Raw genomic sequence first — 22,747 nt, 5'->3', positions numbered from 1 at the left:
GTGGGAAGTTAAAGGTTGTTAATTAATCAAAATTACATACTGTACAATCACTTAAATTGGTTAATTTATAATTTGTAGAAACTAGAGAACAGCAGTACCTGTTTGCATAATTTCTACCAATGGTAAAATCTTATCCATATGCTTGCGTGAGGCGACAAATCCTTGAAGCATCAATATTTTAAAATATTCAAACATGTCACTTCCCAGACCACCCATGACCTGTAAAAAAAACAACAACTCAGCACTAAAATAATGTACAATAACATAGTCACCTTTCAGATCTGTAGGCGCTTGACGAAGAATAGAATAAGCATCAAGTGACAAGGACCAATCGAATAAGCATCAAGTGACAAGGACCAATTTTAAAAAAGCCAAATATTTATAGTGAAATGTTTAAAAAGGAAGCTTGGCGAAAATTTACATAATAGAAGAAACCGCACATATTTAATGACAGTGTATCAGAGGTACTCTTAGGAAAAGGAAGGAAACTGGTAAAGAATCTATTCCAACACATTCTAATCTACTACAAAGCTTATAATTTATAGAGAAGGTAATGGATTCTGTATTTCTGCCTGTATAAACTAATCATACACATTTAGTCAAAGGTTTTAAATTCTTCATTGAGCCAAAGAAACAGCTCAAGTAAAAAAATTTTGGAGGTTGCGTTAAAACTAGGTTAGGTTTTTTAAATTAATTGTTTAATGGTGTTACCTTTATTTGTATTTGTTTCTTTCATAATTTTTTTTTTTCCTGATTTGGTACTTTGGGGTTTTGTAATATTCATTGTTGTATTAGCCATATCAAAGATCTATCAACAGCAATACCAGCATGTGTTTATTTTTTGAAGGTACAAATACAATGTCAGTGATGCTGAAGTAGTTTGTAGAACAATTTTAAATAATTTAACTTAATTGCTATTAACCCCTTCATCTCAATGTATATCCATAATATAAAAGCAAAGTGGGTTCTGTTCTGTTGTTAATCACGCCTATTAAATCAGGTATTTGCAAATAAGTTTCAAAGGTATTAATATTGCTGAACTGTGTGGTTTACTCTCATTCCAAGAGGAAACCTATAGCGATCTCAATAGTCCTATTTAAATTTAAAGTAACCAAAAATGAACTAGATTGATATACACAATACATTTTTTAAAGTGCTTGAATTAGATCAGCAAATCGCTGATGCAACTCAAACTTAATATTTTATAAGGAGATAGCTCTGGTGGTGTGAACACATGAAAAAATACTGCTCAATTTTACCAATATTGAATGGACATAACTGCAAAAGGAATTGAAACTTTTAATCTCTTCATTGCCAAACCCCCCCACATTCTTGACTACACACAAGAAAATGGGGGGGGGGGGGGGAACATGAAAAAAAAGAAAAATTCATACAAGATGGTTTTCAAATAGCTGTGAAAATTGATAAATGAATTTGAAAATGGTGCATTGTTTGAATAGTGCAACATCAGGAGATGTTCACATCTGCTTTGTCAGGGCTTACTACCCAAAAAAATAATAATTTTTAGTAACAAAAGCTTCATGTTTTTCATAATAATTTTGCACTGTCCATAGACTCCTGGTAAAAACAAAAAATCCAGGAAATTCAGGACGTAGTTATTTCATTATAGCAGATTGAGGAATAAAATAGACCTAATGACTTACACCCACAATGACATTCGTCATGGAAGATGCATATAAACAAGAAATACTGGATCATACAGCTGAATTTCAACCAACTGAATACAAAACTCGGACCAGCAACAGAAAGCTATCACAAGAAAAAATTGAACAAAAATATAACTGATGAGACAAAATTGTTTTCCATAATTCATTGAAGTGAATGATCCATTATATTTTTACTATATTTGACAGATGTATTCTCTTTTGGTGTTTACTGTGATCATCTGCATTTTTTACTCCACAAAATGAATGGCAGCAGGGCCATCCCGGTTCTGTTTATAATTTGAATGGCCTTTTTGCCAGTAAAGATCCGGTTTGGTTTGATATGAAACAGCACCTTTAGTGTAATAGGCATGTTTGTCATATATTTCAAAACTACTTCTGGTAAAAAAAGTGATGGCTGAGAAAATATTCCAAAGTTCTATAATTGGACTAATTGAAACTTAACTTTAATTTGTGTTGTATTGAATATTTTTAATGAAGAGCAAACATTTTGTTGAAGTTGTCATATTATTAGATTAAGAATGAATGACTCACATAGTTCAAGAGGAGAACAAATTAAAAAGCCACCAGAATATTGTATCTTGACTATTCAACAGTGACGGTTATAACATTACTTTTTAATTTACAATTGTGAAGTTAACCTCACCAAAGACCAATCACAAGTAATATTGAATTTATTATAAAACAGTTTCTACAATACAGTCAAAGTATTGAAAATAATAAAAATCCCCATACATCTATATTAATATATCAACAGATCAATTTTAGCACATGTTCCTAAACTAAATTACATGTTATTAATATTTATCAATATTTTATCTTACCTCTACAAATTCGTGGGTGAGCTTAAAAGGTGAGTTTTCAAATCCTAAATTTTTTCCTGGAGAGTTTGATAAAATAAAACCAAAATCAATGTGAATGATATGCCCATCAGAATCCAGAAGAATGTTGCCATTGTGTCTGAAATAATAAAGTTTTAATTGAGCTGATGAGCATAATAAAGGTAAGATAGAATGCAAAGCTGAAGTAATGAAGGAAAAGATAAATTCAATGTAAAAACCTTTACAGAGTATAGTCAAAAACCTTTAAAATGCACTGAAAATAATAATAAAACTCTCTTTCTTTAGTAAAATGTGTAAGGAATTTTATGAAAGACCAATGCTTTTACTAAAATGAGCAAGCCTGTTAGATTTTTAAATTTTCAGTGCATTTAGAAGTTTATTATTATTATAAGGTTTTTGATGTTTGTTTATTTTGTTCTTTTATTAATGGACACCAACAAGAATAGTTTCAAAATTGGTTGTAAGGCCCATATAAAATTGTAATATCATGTAGGCCTAATATGTTATTAAAATAAATTTGTTTATTAAAACCCGAGTAATTGGTTTTTGTAGGACATTACAAAATATTGAATGCAGTTGATGATTTTAGTATTTTCGGTAGCCAAAAATAAAAACGAATCCAAAAATAATTTGGCTGTTTTTTTTCCCCCTGAAGATGCACATTAACATGATATAACTAATTTACGAATCTGGGTTCAAAGCAGTAGAACATCCATGAGTCAACTCAGCTCTGATGGGTACCTAATTCACAAGTAAAGGTTGGTGGGCCTAATGCTGAGCACACTATCCCTTCATATGCCAAGGTCACTGAAACAGGTGAACTCTACCTCATCTGCTCAATGGATCGCCAGATCTAAAGAGGACTGTCAGGTAAAACAGGGAACTTTACATTACTTTACTTACAAGGCCACATGGTTTAAAAAACTTTTAAAGTATCATTAGATTTTGGGTACAAATTACTGGAAAGTGGGGTTCTCTGTACAGCCAATTTATGCTTGTTTCGCAAGTGAAATTTTATGTTAAAAAAAATAGAAACATAGTCTTATAACACAAAAAATTATTTTCAAGCTATCTATATTTCCAACTTTTATATCATTGATTCTTTAAAACATTTAACTTTTTAAATTTTTTCAAGCTGAAGTTTAAAAAAATTGTTTTTATGGCCGCCATGAAGGCAAAATTGACAGAAACCACAACTTTAGTGCACCAGTAAAATATACACCTATATTTTGAATTTTATATAATTGTATTTTATTTTTCCTATTAAGAGGGGTTTGGTGAATGTGCTTATGAAGCTGGTAGGATCAGAAAGGTTTAGAACCACTTTGGAGACTACTGTATCTAAATAATTGAGACAGACATTGTGATCTAAATAAAACCCTTTAAATTGAATTAAAATATTTTAAAGGACTATTTTTTAAAGCATGCTATACATTTTTAAGATTTGGAAAATTATCCCTTCCCAACCACTACGACACTAATATGGAATGGTTAGTGAAATATTTACCTGTCTTTTAGTTGTAGCAGGTATGAAACTAAACAATAGCCAGCACAACTTTGAACAAAGTTTCTTTGAGCTGTAAGAAATTCTTCACTAGTTTTTGGGCCAAACTCGTGGATGAAGTAGTCCAGTAGAGACAATTTGCTATGCTTTTTAATCTGATGCAGTGATATAGCATTAAGCACTGGCTCAATCATACCACTGTCACGAGATGTAACAACAATCTTATAAGGTTTAATCCATAGAGGAACATGCTCTTCCATCCAGAACATCTATATTTAGATACAACAAAAAATCAGTTGTAGGACTTTTAAAAAAAACATACTGCTGATGAAATAAAAATTTAATCAATTGGGGACTTAATTTCACTTAACGGTGAAGACTCCCAATGTTACAAGCATTCACAATGTTACCAGCATTTCCAAATTGTTTATCAATAATAAGCTGCCACATTTCACACCATCATATCTACAACAACCATGTAACCTTAGGCATAAACTATAACCTAAACTAAAATTGAACTTTACCTTTTTCTCTAAGACACTGTAGTGATATAATGTGCAGCTGCATAACCCTAAAGCTAATCCCTGATAAAACTTAAGCCTTACATCCATGGAATTAAAATTTGTTTTTATAAATTAACTATCATAACCTTCTAGTACATTGCTACCAACTGAGAGGAAAGATTGACCCACTTTAAGATGCTTTCATCAATGTGTTACCAATTGTTTACTTTTTACTACAATATCTTGTTTAGAAATGTGTTTAGCAGGCCTGAACTATAAAAGGTGGTACCGATGTACATTCAGGGTTCATACAACATTTTGAAAATAAAACTCAAGACTTTTTCCAGACCTTTGTTGAAAAATTCCAGACTTTATACAGATGTGTTTGTGACTAATTTACAAAATGATGCAACATATATGTAGGCCTACCCTCATTATAAGTACAGTATAACAACATTTATTTTAGGCAATTGAGCTGATGTTTATATTGAATTTTCTCTAGCCAAATTGACAAAAAAATTACTTTTTTAAAGTTACCAACCCCACTTCCCCAAACTTTATATTATTAAAATAATTGATTAACATGAGAGGAAACCATTGTTTCCAACACTCAGCTTATTTGCTCATGATCTAATTGCATTATTTTCAAATAGATTATTACTATTAGTGGTATCAATTACTTAAAAAGAATAATAATCAAGTATTTTACTAATTTAGGTCTGCAGTTGTTGAGTAGCCTAGATCTAGTAAATATTGTTTTAGAAACAATAAGCTACTTAACTAGAAAAATTTGGGGCAAAAAAAACTCAGCAGGTTGTAACCACACCATTTTTTATGCTATTAAAAATTGCAGGTATTCCCCCCCCCCCCCCATCCCCCACAAGACATCAGCAGGCCTGTCTAATAGGTCATAGCATGAACTGTAACATAACTTGTATCCCCCTCAGCCAAACAGTACCAACAACACACTTGGAGTCAAGGTGAGTTCACTCAAGTTTAGATATCAGTGACCGTAGTTACATGGAGAGGTAGGTTAGTCTTGCCCTAACTGTCAGCATTTGCAAATTTCAAAAAACAGTTTTAATGAAAGTGAATAAAAATTTTGGGATTATCGGTGATGTCATTACTTAAAATTTTTCTTCACAAATGCAAAAAATAGCTGGATTAGCTTATTTTGTTGGGTTTTTAATTCTGGGTTAATTGTAAAGTTAATAGGTAGAGGCTAATAGTTATCCTTGCTTACGATATGAGTGAGATCTAAATATTTAAGAAAAATAATATTTAAAAAAAAAACAGCTTTATGCGCAATCCTAGTATTATCTAAGAAATTTTTACAGATCTAATACTTGGCTATACTGTGAGGTCATGTTAACGTCACATTAGGCTCGCAATAACCGTCACATTAGGCTCGCAATAACCGCGATGTTCGAGTGACGTAGGGTAGACTAAGGCTAGTAATGGATCAAGACTCATTTATAAATGTTAGTTTAGTCTAAAAAATGGTTTCCTGCTAAAAATTACTGTCTATTTGGATAAAGACGACTGCATTTGAACTTAAAAATTTTGCACCAATCTGATTTTCTATTAAGATTATATTAAGTTTTATCAGCGTCAGTTAAGATAAGAAAACAAAAGTAACGGCGTAAAATGACGGCACTGTTGATTACTAGCCTAGCCTTCACAGCAGTGGACATTGTACCATCTACGCATGCGTGAAAGGTGTTAAGAGCCATAAGTGTGTATTAAAGGCTCAGGAGTCTTGCTAATTAAAACAATTATCAAGTTTAAAACCGTCTTTTTTTTAAAAACTGCAAACTCGGAAATTTTAAAACTCAAATTTTGCGAATCCAGAAAGTGTAAAAAAAAAATACGATTCTCGAATCCGGAATATCCCGGAAAAGCGACATATATTAATTTGACTAAACTTACCTGTAATCGTTTAAGCACCTGATAAACCAATAGTTCTTGTCTAAGATCATCTCCAACTTTAACTATTACTGACATAAGCTGCCAATTTGGCAAGTGACCATAAGGAGATGTTTCGCGAATACGGGCAACCTTTTCCTCCCACGGTTCTTTAAGAGCTGCTGCCGATGGATCCTCTGGGTCACGCTGAAATACAATGGAATAAATGTTTCCCCATTACATAATTAAAATTACAAATTAAGAGAAATGTATAAAATTATTAAGTTTTATGAAAATAAAAGTAAGAATAAAAAATACACAATTTTAAGCACTTTGCTTCAATTTTCAATCAGAAAATATGAGTATTTTATATACTTATTTAAAATTCCAGATTTTTTAAACACCACAATTTTTTAACTGTTCTTGAAAGTACTGTTAAGAAAAACATTTTATAATATTGCCAGTCACCATAACTGGTTGCTTTTGTTACCTATTGTCTAAAATCTATGTTCTGAAAATAGATAGTTTTTATTATTCCTAATAACAAAAGTAATTCTTAGTTTTTAACCTCAAACTTTTTCTTTGGGGCTGCAAGATTTTCTGATAATCGTCTGCGGATGTCCCCAGCAGCAATATAAACTGGATCTTTGCTATCAGCACTTGCAGAGCTTTCAGTAGAAAGCTGGGAAATTGTATCACTTGACCTACACCTATTTGCCAACTAAATAGAAGACAATAATCATTTTAAAATACTTCAAAATTTCTTTATAAAATAAATATGAGTATGAGTTTTAATTGAATTAATAGCTATGATCCCAGAAGAAAGAAAATGTAGGACACTCATCATTCAATTTACAAAGAGTCACTTTTAATAAACATTGTTCATTCAAATATTGGAAACATTTCAAAGTGTAGTTTTAATATTAATGTTATTTATTAATGTGTTTGTGTATGCACAATATTTTTTTCCAGTCTGTTACATGAATAAATCAGGTCTTTTGGTGCATGAGCTGGTCACTTAACAGTGTCTATATGACAAGTATAAATTCTCAAAATCTAGTCCTAAACATTACACTTTTTGGATATTAGTTGTTGGGAGGTAGGTTTGTCAAAACTATTTTCCAGATGCCCCATGTTGTGCAGTATAAAGCTTAAGTGTGTAGATGGATGATACTCAGTAATGGTGAGGTAGAACACCGCCCATTTGTCAGGGGCCATGCTAGGTATTCTTTGGAGCCAGCCATCAAGAGTTACCCCTAGTTTGGTTTGGTCATCATATGTAGTGGCCCGTGTCCCTAGTTTAGGTAGCTCTTTGAAACAAATGTAGGTGCTCATGGAGGAGCTTATGGCGCTCTAGGCCACGATCACATGGGCATAGGAGGATAGCTCTGGTGCAATAGGATTGTTGATTCAAATAGTCCCCCTCCCCCCCAGTGCACAACACTCAATCAATGGACACCATGTTCTAAGTTAGCAGCCCTTACAATATTTACATCTTTTAATGGCAGAAACCTTAAATGGAGTGTACTCATAAACCTTTCCTAAGTTTCATGGCCATTGGATAAATGGCAGCAATATATAAATGACACACAATCATTTATTTATAATATTATCAAGCATAACTTAACAGTGAACAAATACTTTTATCATTTTTAAGTTAATCTTGCAAGTTCGTTATTTACAACAAATTTCAGTTTGATTTGCTCTGATTTAGCAGCCCTTATCAAAAACTGTATAATAATAAGAAATTACAGCTGTCTTGGTTTTCCTTAAGCTAATTTTTCCCATTATTTAACACGTTTTTATTAACTCAGCTTCGCGTGTGTTTGTTGTTAAAATTGACATCGAAAATTAGCCCACTTCTGATTGCTCTATAGACCTGAAATTTGGCATGCATGCTACTTTCGCCTAACAATTTCAGATGCAATCATAAAAACTAGCAATTAGAGACCGTAATTAGCTTAATTTAATTACGCCCCAAGGACCATAAAATTGAGGACATGATTTCTAAAGATACCGACAAGACTGGAGGCTTATCGACACAGTTACTTCGGCCCCAATCGATGTGAGCGCGCTGGCCGTGATCGTATAGTGGTTAGTACTTCTCGTTGTGGCCGCGACAACCCAGGTTCGAATCCTGGTCGCTCAAGATTTTTTTAGTCCGTGTATTTATAAACACTTAGTCAATTCATACTTAATCAAGTCATTAGATAAAGTAGAAAATAAACTATATAAAAAACTTTTTTAAAAACCACGTTTTTCATGTGTAGCAACGGACTAAAAAGGAGAAAATAAAATACTTAAAAAAAACTTTTTAAAAAACCACGTTTTTCTTGTGGACTAAAAAGTAGAAAATAACTATTTACATACATTTGATGACAAAAAACGTGGGTCGGGCAGATGGGTCGGGAAATTTGATGGTGAACGTACCCACGTTTTTTGTCATCAAATGTATGTAAATAGTTATTTTCTACTTTTTAGTCCACAAGAAAAACGTGGTTTTTTAAAAAGTTTTTTTTAAGTATTTTATATTCTTTAATAAATCTTTTAAAAGGTATTTAACTAGTGTCTCCCATCTCTCAATTACCCATATACTTAAAGTACATACATTTTTTTGTACACGATTATTTATAAAATGTGTTTTGGTATGTATTGCAACGTGTCTTTCAACAAATTACACTTTTCTATGCAAATAATTGCTAATATTTTCAGACTACAACGCAACATACAATTTTTGCTCTTACCACATATGCATATTTATCCTATTGCTGCTGGTCGATAATGTGATGGGTGCAAGACAAAATTTATGAGATCCCACTCACCCACATAGCAAATTTTTGCACTCCCTAAATTTGGCCTACTTACATAGATTATTTTTACTAAATCGGTGATCATTATTTTACAACAATAAAATACTATTAGCTTTACTATTCACTATTCTTTATGTATAAACAGTATAAATCACATAAGAGAGTAATTTAGGAAATTATCCTCTAAATATGTTTTGACACATTAACCAGACATCCCGCAACAAGATGTAAAAATGTATTTGGGTGCCAGAGGGTATGTCTAGTCAAGACGTAATTTCTTTAAGTATAAATATAAATACGAGCTGACCCGCGACGTAGCATATGCCGCTATTTAGTTTTATTCCTATTTTTCAGTAATTCATAATTTGTGAATTCGACACTACCAATGCTGCGACTGTAAATATTTTGCTTCATTTAAAACACTATCAGTAGCTAGTGAAGGACGATTATCCTCACCCTCACTTTCCTCCCCCCCCCCCCCCCCCACTCCGCCTCCATGAAAGCAGCCGTCTGTGAGGACAGTTTACAGGCGACAATGAAAAGAGCAAGCAGAACATGTTATTATTTCCCCTTAGTTTCAAATCGTTTAAAAACTAAATTATCTACCCCTAGTGGTTACTACGTTTGTAAACACAGGGTTCCCACAATTTTTTTTACCAGAAAATTCCCTGCTATTTCAAGAATTCGCAGAAATTCCCTGCTATTTTTCATATAAATTCCAACGCGCATAACCATTGAACTTAAACTTGCCAAATTTAATTTAATTAAACCACAAAAAAGCAGACATTTTTTAGGGGTGCCAATCATTTTTAAAGTGAATCATATCCTAAATTTAAATCCCAAAACTAAACTTTTTAAACTGTGAAACTTGATGTTGCATCAGAAATTTTTAAAAATAAAATTTGACAATACTTACTTACTTTTCAAAACATTTGATTGATATTAATATTATGTTATATTTTTTTAAATACATTCCTTTGGTGATTTTAACTATAAAAATCTTGACACAAAAATTAATATTTAAAGGATCGTGCATGTAACAAAAATAGTAGACCCATCTTGATCCCATAATCATTATAATGTAACATTACATTTATAGAACCCCCCCCCCCCCCCCATACAAAACAACTCTATGTTAATACAATTAATGTGAATATAGTGAGTTAAGCTGATAGTGGTCACAATTTGAAACCTTATCTAAAAAGTTGTAGAAATGTACACTGCAGTTTGTAACATATCTATTTAGGCCTATTTAATTTTATCACTTCTTATATTGAGTTCAATATAGTGTGTAGACCGCCAAAAGTGTTTAGTTATTCACTCAACCAACAAACTGTAAACAACAAATAATTTGCTTAACTGCAAGCTTAGAAATTTTCAACTTAAATTTAGAAAAATCTGAAAAGTGAAAAAAAGTATGATTCTCAAATCTGGAAGCCCAGGATATCCCAGGAAAAGTGGCACCCATGAATATGCCTCTGTATTAGATGACCTTGAATAGAGTTCAAGGAAAGAGCGTAACCAGGGACAACTAAGGCTATAGAAATTGTGGAAGTTCTTTCAAATATAGTGTGCAACTGTTGAATGGTAGAATCATGACAGCAATGTTTCAAAGTACCTATTCGTAAGAGTTATACAGTGAGCAGGTGCAGCAGAGTTATATAATTTTATGTCTGAACAACAAAACATAAAATGAAATGTTCCTAAACTTTACAAGGGAGTCTACATCACATTGCAAGACCATAAGCCCTATTAACTCCAGTTGTTACAATTTTTATCTCCCCTCCAGCATGAAATAATTGTAGTTGAAACAAACGCATTTGAGATAGTCGGTGACGTCTCTAGCCTTTAATTTCTCCCAAATTCAGTATCACTGGCTAACCAGGAAACAGTCTGCTAAAACATTTAATAATGTTTATTTAAGTCCACCTCCAGACTACACATTCAAGTTCAAATAAGCCTAAAGAAAATCATGTGTAGCCTAAACTAAATTTAATACTAATCTTAGGAAAGAAAAAAACAATGAAAAAAATTACGCCAGGCCAATGTTAGGTAACACAAAGCTAGCAGAGCAGTAGATGTACCATATATGCTTGTGCGTTTGGCTGAAAATAGATCAACAGTAAAAAGGCTCCGGAAACTTAATAATAAAAACGATTTCTAGAATCATGTCACAAGTCTTGTTTTGTTTTTTCTAACTTCAAACCCGGCCATTTTAAACTCAGTGGGAACCCTGTGATATGGTTAAAAAATCCTGACAGTTAGGTTGTTTTTTTTAAAAAGAGGGAATGTATTTGACGTTTTAGTATTTTCTGTAATTAAACACAAATTGAAACAAAAAAGGCAAAAGCAATTTGGTTTTCTTGTGGTAAAAGCGGTATAAACAATGACATTCGATAGGCTAGCATAAATTTTATTATATAACATGTAAAAAAATGGCAGAACTAGGTCATGTGGTTTAAAATAGCATTATGTTATTTAAAAACTATATCTGCAAAGTTTTGTAAACAAATATCTATTGATCACGGAGTTCCTGTACAGCCAATCAGTGAAAGTGAAACATCCGGTTATATCTTAGGGTTTGTGAAAATAAATAGAAATGTAGCCTCAAACTCAAAAAATTATTTTCAAGTTCTCTGGATTTGTAACTTTTTATAACATTGATTCTAAAAATATTAAACTTCTGAATTATTTTAGGCTTAAGTTATTATTTTTTTATTATTTTTACGGCTGCTATGAAGTCAAGATATAAAATTTTTTTTTTATCCATGTCAACAATATGATGGAGGGATTCTCATCAACTCAGCGTCCTCCATTAGATACAGACCTTCATGAATAGATGCCTTAGACAGATACTGAAACTGAGATGGCAGGACAAAGTGCCGCACTTGGAACTATGGAGGAAAGCTAGGCAGGAGCCTATAGGTGTGCAAATAAGAAGGAGGAAGTGGCGCTGGGTGGGTCACACACTGCGAAAGGCTCACACATATGTTACACGCCAAGCGCTTGAGTGGAACCCCCAGGGAAAGCGGAAGAGAGGGCGCCCAAGACAGACCTGGAGGCGGAGTCTTCTTGAAGAACTGAAGCCAATAGGGATGTCTTGGGAGATGTCAAAATTAATAGCCGAGGATAGGAAGAAATGGAAGGAAATGGTGGAGGCCCTATGCTCCATAAGGAGCAAAGAGGACTAAGTCAAGTCAGTGTCCTCCATTAGCATAAAAAAAATCCAATGTTGAAATCAACTATATAAAATTCAGTGTCAGAAAGATAACAGAAAATTAGCAAATATAAATTTTGGATAATAATCAGGCATTAAGGGTTTGCAGGAAAAATGCTGCATTGTGAGCAATTATATAAACTTAAACTTTTCTTATATTTTATTTCAAGGCTCTAATATATATATAAAAAAAACTTACTGCAATGATTTCATCATCTTCTTGTGACCAACAGTCTGCATCATCAAAGTCTTGGCATGTTCCATAAACACTAAATTCTGGACGTGGTGAGCCATTAACAGGCTGCTGCACTAACTGACTTAAATCTTCCTCTGAGCGAGTAAAACGAAGTGTGTTCTCTAAAATTTTATGTGGAACTTGACTTGTTGTTGTATTATCACACTTCAAAACTTCCACATAAATCATGAATGGTGCCTTAGGAAAAATAATGACAAATGTTTTTTCTAGATTTGCAGGACAATGCTAAACTAAAAAGAATACTTGGAAGTTGAAATTTTAATCAACATTTATTATTATTCTCTCAGTATAGATATCAAGAAATCAAAATGTAATCATGAGTTTTTATGATTTTAAAACTTATGAAATATTCCTGTGCCTCCCTTCGACATTGAAATAACACTATGTCAACATTACTATTTGAATAACTGCTTCAACCCCTCATGTCTACCCTATCTATTTATGGAAGCTGCCATTTATCTTATCATGGTTCATGTGTGTGTGTATCTCACTTGTTTGAAACCAATGATTGTTAATTCTACTATGATGATAACTGGTCAGTTGGCGTCTTTCAGGGTCAGATATCACATCTACCCACATCTTCCATATATAGTCCATGAAGAAGGACAATCAGGAATGCTATATTTTTGTTGGGCTAACTGGTGTTAGTGGTTACACCTGATTTGATGCACAATAGGCGAGGAGATTCTGTACTAAGTGGAGTGGTGGGCTCAGTTCCCATCTGGCTAAAACTGCTGTCTTTTCTTGGACTATATTATGTACCTATCTTCCCTCAGCATAGAAATAAAACATTATGTCAACATTGCTATGTCGGCAAAAATGCTTACTCCCAACCCCTCTACAGAAAATATTCCTTTGACTATTTGGATCATTTAAAAAACAGTAACATGAATATTATGATAACACTAACAAAAGACAAACCTTTTCTTTGGAATTAAGAACAACAGCTTGGGTGTGAGGTATTCTAGCTACATGGTGACTTCTAGAATGAGATATAGGTAGCCAAACTCTGGCAGGTAGGTTCAAGTTTACCAAAGCTAGTTCTGCAATCAACTGAGATGCTAATGCACAAAAAAAAAGATTAAAAATAATTAGTAGTGAAAAATAATAAACAAAAATGATACATACATTATAACATCAAAAGCAAGTTTTAAAAGTGTTACATTTTTTAAAGAAAAAGACCACATAAAAATAGAAGCATTTGGGAAAGGGGGAATGTGAGGTTAAAAATTTGTTGATAGTATATTGTATCAGTTTAATAAGGCCACAGCTAGGATTGTACTTTGGCTAGAAAAATATCCTCTAATATTTATTTGCAAGTACCTGATCTAACACGTATGATTAACAGAAAGATATAGATAGTATTGAGTATATACAATATAAATATATGTGTCAGTGTTAGTTTATGTAATTTAGGTTCCTAGACTATATCTTTTAAAAAGATTTGTTGTTAGTGTTGGGTTTAGGGCTTGAACTGTTGTATTGTTATGGTAGACATATAGGTTAAGGTCAACTAGGTACTAAGTTTAGAAAGAAATTGGGTTAGTGAGTATTAAATCTTGCGCCACGGCAGGGTGGTAATTTTGCACCCTCTGCTGACCAGTGAGCACTATGATTCGATGTGGGCGATTAATACCCAAAAAAGATGAAAATGATGTTTCATTATGTTCATAACTTTTTACATGATCTTATCAGAAAGTGAGATTACCCGTCTAAAAATACACCATTAGTTAAGCAAACAGGTTGCGTCAGTCATTTTGCTCTATATATGTGCATTATTTAAGACAACTATAATAAGCACATTTTAGCTAATTCTGTTAGATTAAAAGAGAAGTAATAATGTTATGCTTGGTATTACAGTACTGCAAGGGTACAAGAGCATGTGTGTTGTGATAATTTTGTGTAAATAAAAGAGGGTGAGTTTATGAAATGATATGCAAGATTATGATGTTATGTTTACTATAGTTTATAATTGTTCAATAAATCAAATAGGAAAGGTCGGCAGAGGTGTGTGCAAATTACGTTTTAATAGACTTAAAGCGCAAAAAATTTAAATCAACCTAAATTTAATATCCTCTAGAAAAATTATAATTTTATCTGAAAAAAATAAACAAACTACTTCCCTTTATTAAAAATTAAAATTACATTTAAAAAATTCAAATTTATGTTTATGTTGTGTTTCTGGTTAGGATTAGGGTTTATGTTGGTGTGGTTTTTTAGGCGCAGAAGTACAAGGAGTGGAAAAGGTTTATATTTATGTTCATGTTTGAGGAGCTGTTAGGGTAGGTTTATGTGTATGCTTATGTTTGTAGTTGAGGCTGTAGTGAGGGTTTATATTTGCGTTTTTGTTATTGTGATTGTTTTATTAGGCGTAGAAGTGTAGGAGGGTATAGGGTTTATGTTATGTGATTGAGGATTTGGTAAGGTTGGTGTTTGGCTTTGTTTGTGTTTATATGGGTTTTTTTAGACGTAGAAGTGTGAGGAGAAGAGAGGGATTATGTATAAGTCTGGGTTTGTTTGTTTGTGGTTTTGATTGTGTGTGGTTAGGGTTCAATTTGGGTTATTTATAATTTCTCAAATGTCATTATTTGCCTATAGACATCAAATTTAAATTTAATATGTTCTCAAATCCCGATCACCACCGGGTATGATGATGCTAAATAAACACACAAGTCAAGGTCCATTTAAGATAAGTGCAGAGACTGGCCCAGGGACAGTATATATATATATATATATATATATATATATATATATATATATATATATATATATATATATATATAATACTAAAACTCAACTTTGTTTACATGTTTGAATATTTATTTGTTGTTTTTTTTTGTTTGTCTGATTGGCTACTGGAGAGAATCTGCACTATGTGTAGCGCTGTAAATTAGTATGTAGGTACAGAACAATTTTTGTTTTCAGACAGACTGTTAATCACAAATTTATTTAAAGAAGTTAATTAATTTATTGATTTATTCATTAATTTTAAAAGTTTAGAAAAACGACTTTACTTTGAGTGAATAGTGACGTTACATGATTTGTTTACTTTTTACATATTTTAAACGATAAAAAACGTCTTTTTGAATGTGGGGTCTGGTTATTTTGTGATGATAAGTGACAGACGTGATGTCATTTATGGATGACCCCCGAAACTCACAGTTATCTAAGTAGATAACAGGTAGTCTAGTATATATATAAAATTAAATGAATGCAGTAGAATGAGGGCACATTTTTTTTTTTTTGTTATTCTCTAAAAACAAAAGACAGCAATACATTGTGCGTTTTTTTCAAAATATCTCTATGCATAGTCATTTAGTTAACTGAATACTAGAAACTAAGGCTAATTCATGACCTAGTTATGAACAACATAAGTCCATAAATCAATTTGTTGTTGATTAATACTTGGAAATAATAGGCTAGTTCTATTAATAACTGTAATTAAGACCTACTTGCTGGGGCGATGCTACCGGTTATTTAACTATAAAGAACACCTGCGTTGTATTTCTTTGTTGGGGTGCTGCTTTGACCACACTAACTCCCGTACCCCAGGGTGGCTGTATGAAAGCCTTGAGTGTACATAGTGTGAGGTAGAACAAAACTCTATGACCAAATAGATGTCATAGGCCACTATGGACGCTCTTGTGAGCTACCTTTTACACTATCATACGGGGGTGTGCGCCCCATGATTCGGTTCACTCATCAAATGTGATGTGCCACTTTGTCCCTAGTGTATGGTACTCTTTAAATGAAAATAGGAGCCAAAGTGCTCGGGGAGAACCTGGGGCGCACCGGGTCACTTGACCACAATTGTTATTAACTCCTTAAATACATCCAAGTGGTTAAATAAATCTAAATTAATGATTGTTAAATTTATTGTATCAGGGGTATCTTCTACCCGGACAGTTAATGTTAGGAAATATGTATATAAAGTGTATATATACTTGCTAGATACTAAGTGAGAAAATTTAAAAAATAAACAAAAAGACAACAATAAAAGAATACAATTTTTATAAAAATGAAAAGGGTGCAAATATGTCTTAATAGCAAAAAGATTATATCATCATTAAAACTAGAAAATGTAATATACTATAATTTATTATTTAATAATAAACCAAAAGTAATCATAGAATGGATTTTGGAATGAATGCATTTTCAAAATAAACTGAAAAAACTGAAAAAATTTAACAGGAGTGATCTCCCCAAAACTTTTTCATATATTCTCATGTAAAAGTAAAGGTTGAGAAGGTTTGCCTAATGCAATCAGGCTATAGAAATATAGAAGATTTATAGAAAATAGGAGAAAATTTCTAGAATATGCTTTATGAAAATTTGATATAAAATTATCAAATTCTGAAGATTTTTGAGAAATTGGAAATAGAGCAAAGTACCTCTTTATAAAGCACTAATTTTCTGCCCTTTTACACACATTTCAAATAGAATTTTGTCTACCTAACTTGAACAGAACTCAAGCTGTCCTGTACCCACAGAAATAAAGTACCAATCCTGGATACCGGAAATTGTTCACAAATTTTATTAGAATACTTGTATTTGAAATTTAGCAAACCTATCTAAAACTGTACTCAAGTTAAATGTGTTTACAAACACACACACAAAGACAAACTTGTATTTGAAATTTAGCAAACCTAACTAAAACTGTACTCAAGTTAATGTGTTTACAAACACACACAAAGACAAACTTGTATTTGAAATTTAGCAAACCTAACTAAAACTGTACTCAAGTTAATGTGTTTATAAACAACACAAAGATGGACAGGGTTGCAAAGTTAAGGTTTTCCAGCTCTGAGAGGTTGTATAAAGGAAAAATTTCAAACTAGAACTTTTTTCATGATTACAATACAACCTTTTAAATTGGAGAAAACTGTCGCAATCTACATTAATATTTGTGCAAGCTTACAAAAATACTGTTAGACTCTATTTATGAGAAAGTAAAAAGGACGGTACATATATAAATTTACCTCTATGTTCTTTGGTAGGGAGCAGTTGCAATTTTTTCCCAATATCAAGCAGAGCTTTAATAAACTGCTCTTGGGGCAATAGCCTTGGTGCCTTAAATAAATAAAAAATGTTGAAAACTAAATAAGGCTTTTTATTTTCCTTTTTCTAGACAGGCTAAAACTAACTATCAATACACTAGAAATCAAATTTCAAAACTTTTAAAATCTGAAAAACTTACATCACACTGACAATTGGTTTCACGGCCTTTTAAATCATTTAAGACAGCTTCTGATTTGTGATAACACTGACAGCCATTGTCAAAAGCCCTTCCAGATGACAGGTCACCAGCAAAAAAAGTATTTTGTGTTGGAGTAGACTCACTGTGTTTTACTAGCATACCTGATTTAAAAAATTTTTTTTGCTTATTGTAGCTTTCAAGTATACAAATTCACAATAGTTATTAGAACACTGAGTTTAAATGTAAACATAGCAATCTAGTCATGTGGCCTAATTTTTAAAATGAATGTAAACAAAGCAGGCGCTATATTTCTTGGATGAGGGTTGATGGGGCGAGTTTTCCACGCTAGCGCCCAGAAGCACCAAGACATGCTGATGAAAGCCTTGAGTGTATGTTAATCATCCTCCGTAATAGTGAGGTAGAACACACCTCAACAACCGTGTCGTGGTGCACTCTTGAGAGCCACCAGCTACTCTACCACAAGGGTGCAGGTATAGACCCTGGTAGGTTTAATCATCAAATATCATGTGCTCAGGAGTATTCTCAACTACTTCCCAAAGTTTCATGGCGATCAGGTGAAAGGTGAAATAAATCATAAAGGACAGACAGACTTTCATCTATATATATAAAACTCTCTACGTCAACCAACCATGCGGGACACCATCTCGTATATGCTCGCTGACCCGCCCCCTCCCTCGCTCTCCAGGCATGCTCCAAAACTATGTTGCTACCACCCCCAACAGTCTGTTCAGCTAACACCGAATGTTTACAATCGTAGAACTGCGTCAAATAAGTGGCAGCTATTAGGTGCAGATAATTTAGTTTTTAAACAATTTGAAACTGAGGGGAGGTTATAACGAGTTCTGCTTGTTCTTTTAATTTTTGTCACGGACAACTGCTTTTGCTGAGGCTGTGGGGGAGGGGTGGAAAGTGAGGGTGTGGATAATCATCCTTCATGAGCTACTGATAGTGTTTTAAAGCAAAATATTTTCAGTCGCAGTATTGGTCGAATTCACAAATTATGAATTACTGAAAAGTAGAAAATAAAGCAACTAAATAGCGAGTGTGCTATGTCGCGGGTCGGCTCATTTTTATATAAATAGATAAAATAAGCTCATACTGTTTTTTTAAAGTGAAATTCCACCAGTTTTCTTCCATTTATGAAAAAATCCCTGGTATTAATGTTTTAGCAATTGCTAAAAACAAATTTATAAAACAATGCCAAAATTGAATAAAGACATTTATTTTATGCAACATAATTTATGTTTACTTTCACCCATCTTGAGTCAATAGTCAGACAATAATATATTTTATGGCTAAAAACACTATAAAATTTCGGAGTTTAACACTTTTTTATTATGTAACTTCAGCATTTAATATAAACGAGCAGACCCGCGGTGTATCACACGCTGCTATTTAGTTGTTTTATTTTCTACTTTTCAGTAATTCATAATTTGTGAATTCGACAGTACCAATGCTGCCACTGAAAATATTTGCTATAAAACACTAAACCCCCCCCCCCCCCCCCCCCCCGCGAATAGCAGCCTTCTCTTAGTTACCTCCTGTAAGTTTAAAATCGTTTCAAACTAAATTATCTGCCCATAATAGCCGTCAACAAACCCGGCTCTACTATTTGTAAACAATTAATTTATTGTGACCACAACTAACCAGACCATGTGGGGGTGGGGTGGGGGTGGTAGTGATAGAGATAGAGAGGAAGAGAGGGGACTGCAAAGGCGCGCTTGCAGCTTGTTTTCTAACGGCTCCCAGAAGAGAGTTATATATATAGATACTGGCATAATAGCTTCACAAATTGCGCATTTTTGAACATCCACAAAATATCTGATAACCAGATTTGTAACATACATGATCACACCCACATGGCAGAATGTTGGATAGCAAAAGTTTGGAGAACTTATCACAATGCATTTTCACTGCGAGGACACAAAACACTAAGGACAAGATTTTTGTTTTTAAAATAATTTTAGACTATAGACATTTTTCATTATTTCATTTTTTAAATATATCTCAAAATAAATTATTTTTCAGACATTTTCCAGAACCTAGTATAAACCATGACAATCTATATATATAATTCTCTTCTGGGAGCCTTTAGAAAACAAGCTGCAAGCGCGCCTTACAGTCCCCTCTCTTCCTCTCTATCGCTACCACCCCCACCCCCTACCCCCTCACATGGTCTGATGAGCTGTGGTTCACGCTGTTTACATTTTACAATCATAGAGACGGGTTTGGTGACGGCTATTAGGGGCAGATAATTTAGTTTGAAACAATTTTAAACTTAGAGGAGGTAACTAAGAGGGGGCTGCTTTCACGTGGGGGGGGGGGGGGGGGGGGGGGGGGGTAGTGTTTTTAAGCAAATTTTTTCAGCGGCAGCATTGGTACTGTCGAATTCACAAATTATAAATTACTGAAAGGTAGAAAAAAAAACAACTAAATAGCGGCGTATGATACGCAGCGGGTCGGCTCGTACTTGAGAAATGATCCCTAGTGTTTTTAAGCAAATTTTTTCAGCGGCAGCATTGGTACTGTCGAATTCACAAATTATAAATTACTGAAAGGTAGAAAAAAAAACAACTAAATAGCGGCGTATGATACGCAGCGGGTCGGCTCGTACTTGAGAAATGATCCCAAACAATACATAAAACACACCAATGGGATAAATTAAAAAAATTCACAGTACCTGTTGCTTCTGAACGAGACCTCTGATGTGTTTTTTTAACTACTGTGCTAGCTGCAGCCTGACTCAGCTGAGGTATAGTAGATAGTAGTGCAAGAGCTGCAGATGTCTGACTACTTCCTGTAAGATTTACGCTCAGTGACAAATGTCCTGGGCTTGATATACTATGTAATGCTCCTACTGCAAGAGAGTGCTGACGGTGTACACAGCTGTTTGCGACAGGAAACTTTATATTTCCAGTAGGACTTTGTAACTGTGGCCTTATAAAAATAGAAAGATGACAATATGACTTCTTTCAAAAGAAAATTAAAGTAATAAGTAATTTACCCATTTCACTAGTAGTAATTTAACATTTTAATTTGATAGACAATGAGATCAACTGGAATAATTGAAATAAGTTCTTGGGCTTATTTTTTTCTTCAAATAAACCGTATTTTGAAAACAATAAATAATGGAAAAAACAACACACAATCATCATGCATATAATCATGACGATAGTAAACACATCAATGTATAAGCTTTTCAAATAGCCTTAGACTGTTATTAAAATTTAACAGTATGGCATCGACTCTAGGTAAACCTGTGTCCTGATAATTATGATCCAAGCGCAGGCATTGTTTACATTACTCAGTTTTAGAAAACAAGGTCACGCGTCTAAGAACATAGGATTGGTAATGCATTGATGAAACCCATCTTAAATATTACGTCAGACTTACTTCTATCCCCACGATAGGGCGGGGATGGGTACTCTAATAAGCCTATTAAAAATCACATGTGGCCATGATCGTTGTGTCCGCGAGACTAAATGAGAGACACATTTATAAATGCTTAGTCCAGCAAAATGGTACCCTGCTAAAAATAACTGTCTATTGGGCAAGAACTATTGCATTCAAACTTTATTCTATACCAATCCTGTTTCTCTAGTTGTGTTTATTTACACGTTTCAGTGTTTGCAAAAAAAACAACAAAAAAACAATGACGTCACGCCCTAAGCAAACATAGCAATAGATGATTAAACATTGTAACATTGCATTATTGGCTGGAAAAAGATCAATGGTAAAAAGGCTCCGGCGTCTTAATAAAAAACAATTTTTAGAATGTAAAACAGTCTTGTTTGGTTTTGTAACTTCAAATCCTTTTTAAACTCAAATTCCACTAATTCAGAAGGGATAATCCAGAAAAGTGGCACCCCTGACAAAAAAAAGTAAAAAGTAGCAATGATCGTTAGTAAAGAGTCCTCTTTAGACCTAACCAACCATTGGTCAGGTGAAGTGGAGCTCATGTTTCTTAACCCCGGCATATTTACTCTCCCTAACGTGGACTCAGGGACGTTACACTTACTTGAACCCGGATTCGAACTCGAAACTATCAGGTCAGCAGTTTAGCGCTCCACTAATGATCACTAATCGTGGGTGAATATTTTTTAAGTTTGCTCTATTGTCACAAAACTAGTATTGTGCGCCTTAATAACTGTAAACCCTGATAACTGGTGAGACTATACTAGGCTAGGTTTATGCCTCGTCTAAGTCTCAGCATATTTAGGGAATGGAAAAAAAAACTCGCGGCTATAACAAAAAGTTCATGACTATTCATTGGCCCGGCAGGAAAATTCTATCTAAAAATTCACATTTTTTCCCCGGTTTACCAGCTCTGTGGGAACCCTGTAAGATAACCCCTAGGGAAACTTAGGGCACCACCCTTTTAATTTTAAAAGCTTCTGTAATAGCAGAAACCTTCCATGAGTGTTCTCAACAACTTTCCAAAGTTCCATTGCGTAGTAATGAATAAAAAATATATAAAAAAACACACACATTGATTTTTATATTTATAGACTACAAGTATACATAAGTTGATTATCTATTATGTGTAGTACCTGAACTCTTCCTTAAGAATCATGTCTCTAAGCTTTATCCCTTGTGAGTTTTTCCAATTTGGTTTTAAAGTGTCAGCAGAATAAGCATTTAAAAGCCATGCTGCATTGACAGAAAACTCAATTGAATTTCGGCATCTATAGAGATGAAATAATTATTTTTTTAATTTAAATAGTGTTAAATTTTGGGTAAGACATACTTAAAAAATTTAGAAAAAAAAAGCGTGAGTGGCAAAAGCCTTATCAATGAAAGTAGTTAT

The 22,747-nt window shown here is 33.4% G+C and overlaps 1 protein-coding gene across 3 annotated transcripts in view; it reads right to left on the bottom strand.

Moving 5' to 3' along the window:
• LOC131949959 (phosphatidylinositol 4-kinase beta) overlaps positions 1 to 22,747 on the bottom strand; it is a 46,562-nt gene that overhangs the window by 2,033 nt on the left and 21,782 nt on the right. For all 3 annotated transcript variants that reach the window (XM_059311929.1, XM_059311931.1, XM_059311930.1), the window contains exons 4-14: positions 22,491 to 22,625; positions 20,621 to 20,877; positions 17,920 to 18,080; positions 17,702 to 17,792; positions 13,644 to 13,783; positions 12,666 to 12,899; positions 7,008 to 7,160; positions 6,464 to 6,646; positions 4,035 to 4,300; positions 2,510 to 2,645; positions 99 to 219 (exon numbers count right to left, since the gene is read on the bottom strand). In XM_059311929.1, coding sequence (XP_059167912.1) covers positions 99 to 219; positions 2,510 to 2,645; positions 4,035 to 4,300; positions 6,464 to 6,646; positions 7,008 to 7,160; positions 12,666 to 12,899; positions 13,644 to 13,783; positions 17,702 to 17,792; positions 17,920 to 18,080; positions 20,621 to 20,877; positions 22,491 to 22,625 — 1,877 coding nt within the window. The remainder of the gene's footprint in view (positions 1 to 98; positions 220 to 2,509; positions 2,646 to 4,034; positions 4,301 to 6,463; positions 6,647 to 7,007; positions 7,161 to 12,665; positions 12,900 to 13,643; positions 13,784 to 17,701; positions 17,793 to 17,919; positions 18,081 to 20,620; positions 20,878 to 22,490; positions 22,626 to 22,747) is intronic.

This window comes from Physella acuta, unplaced genomic scaffold (genome assembly GCF_028476545.2).
Source record: "Physella acuta isolate Inbredline_101_S28 unplaced genomic scaffold, ASM2847654v3 ptg000722l, whole genome shotgun sequence".
Classification (NCBI taxonomy): Eukaryota; Metazoa; Mollusca; class Gastropoda; family Physidae; genus Physella; species Physella acuta.
The sequence above is the reverse complement of the archived record's forward strand: the minus strand, read 5'-3'. Positions and strand labels throughout refer to the sequence as shown.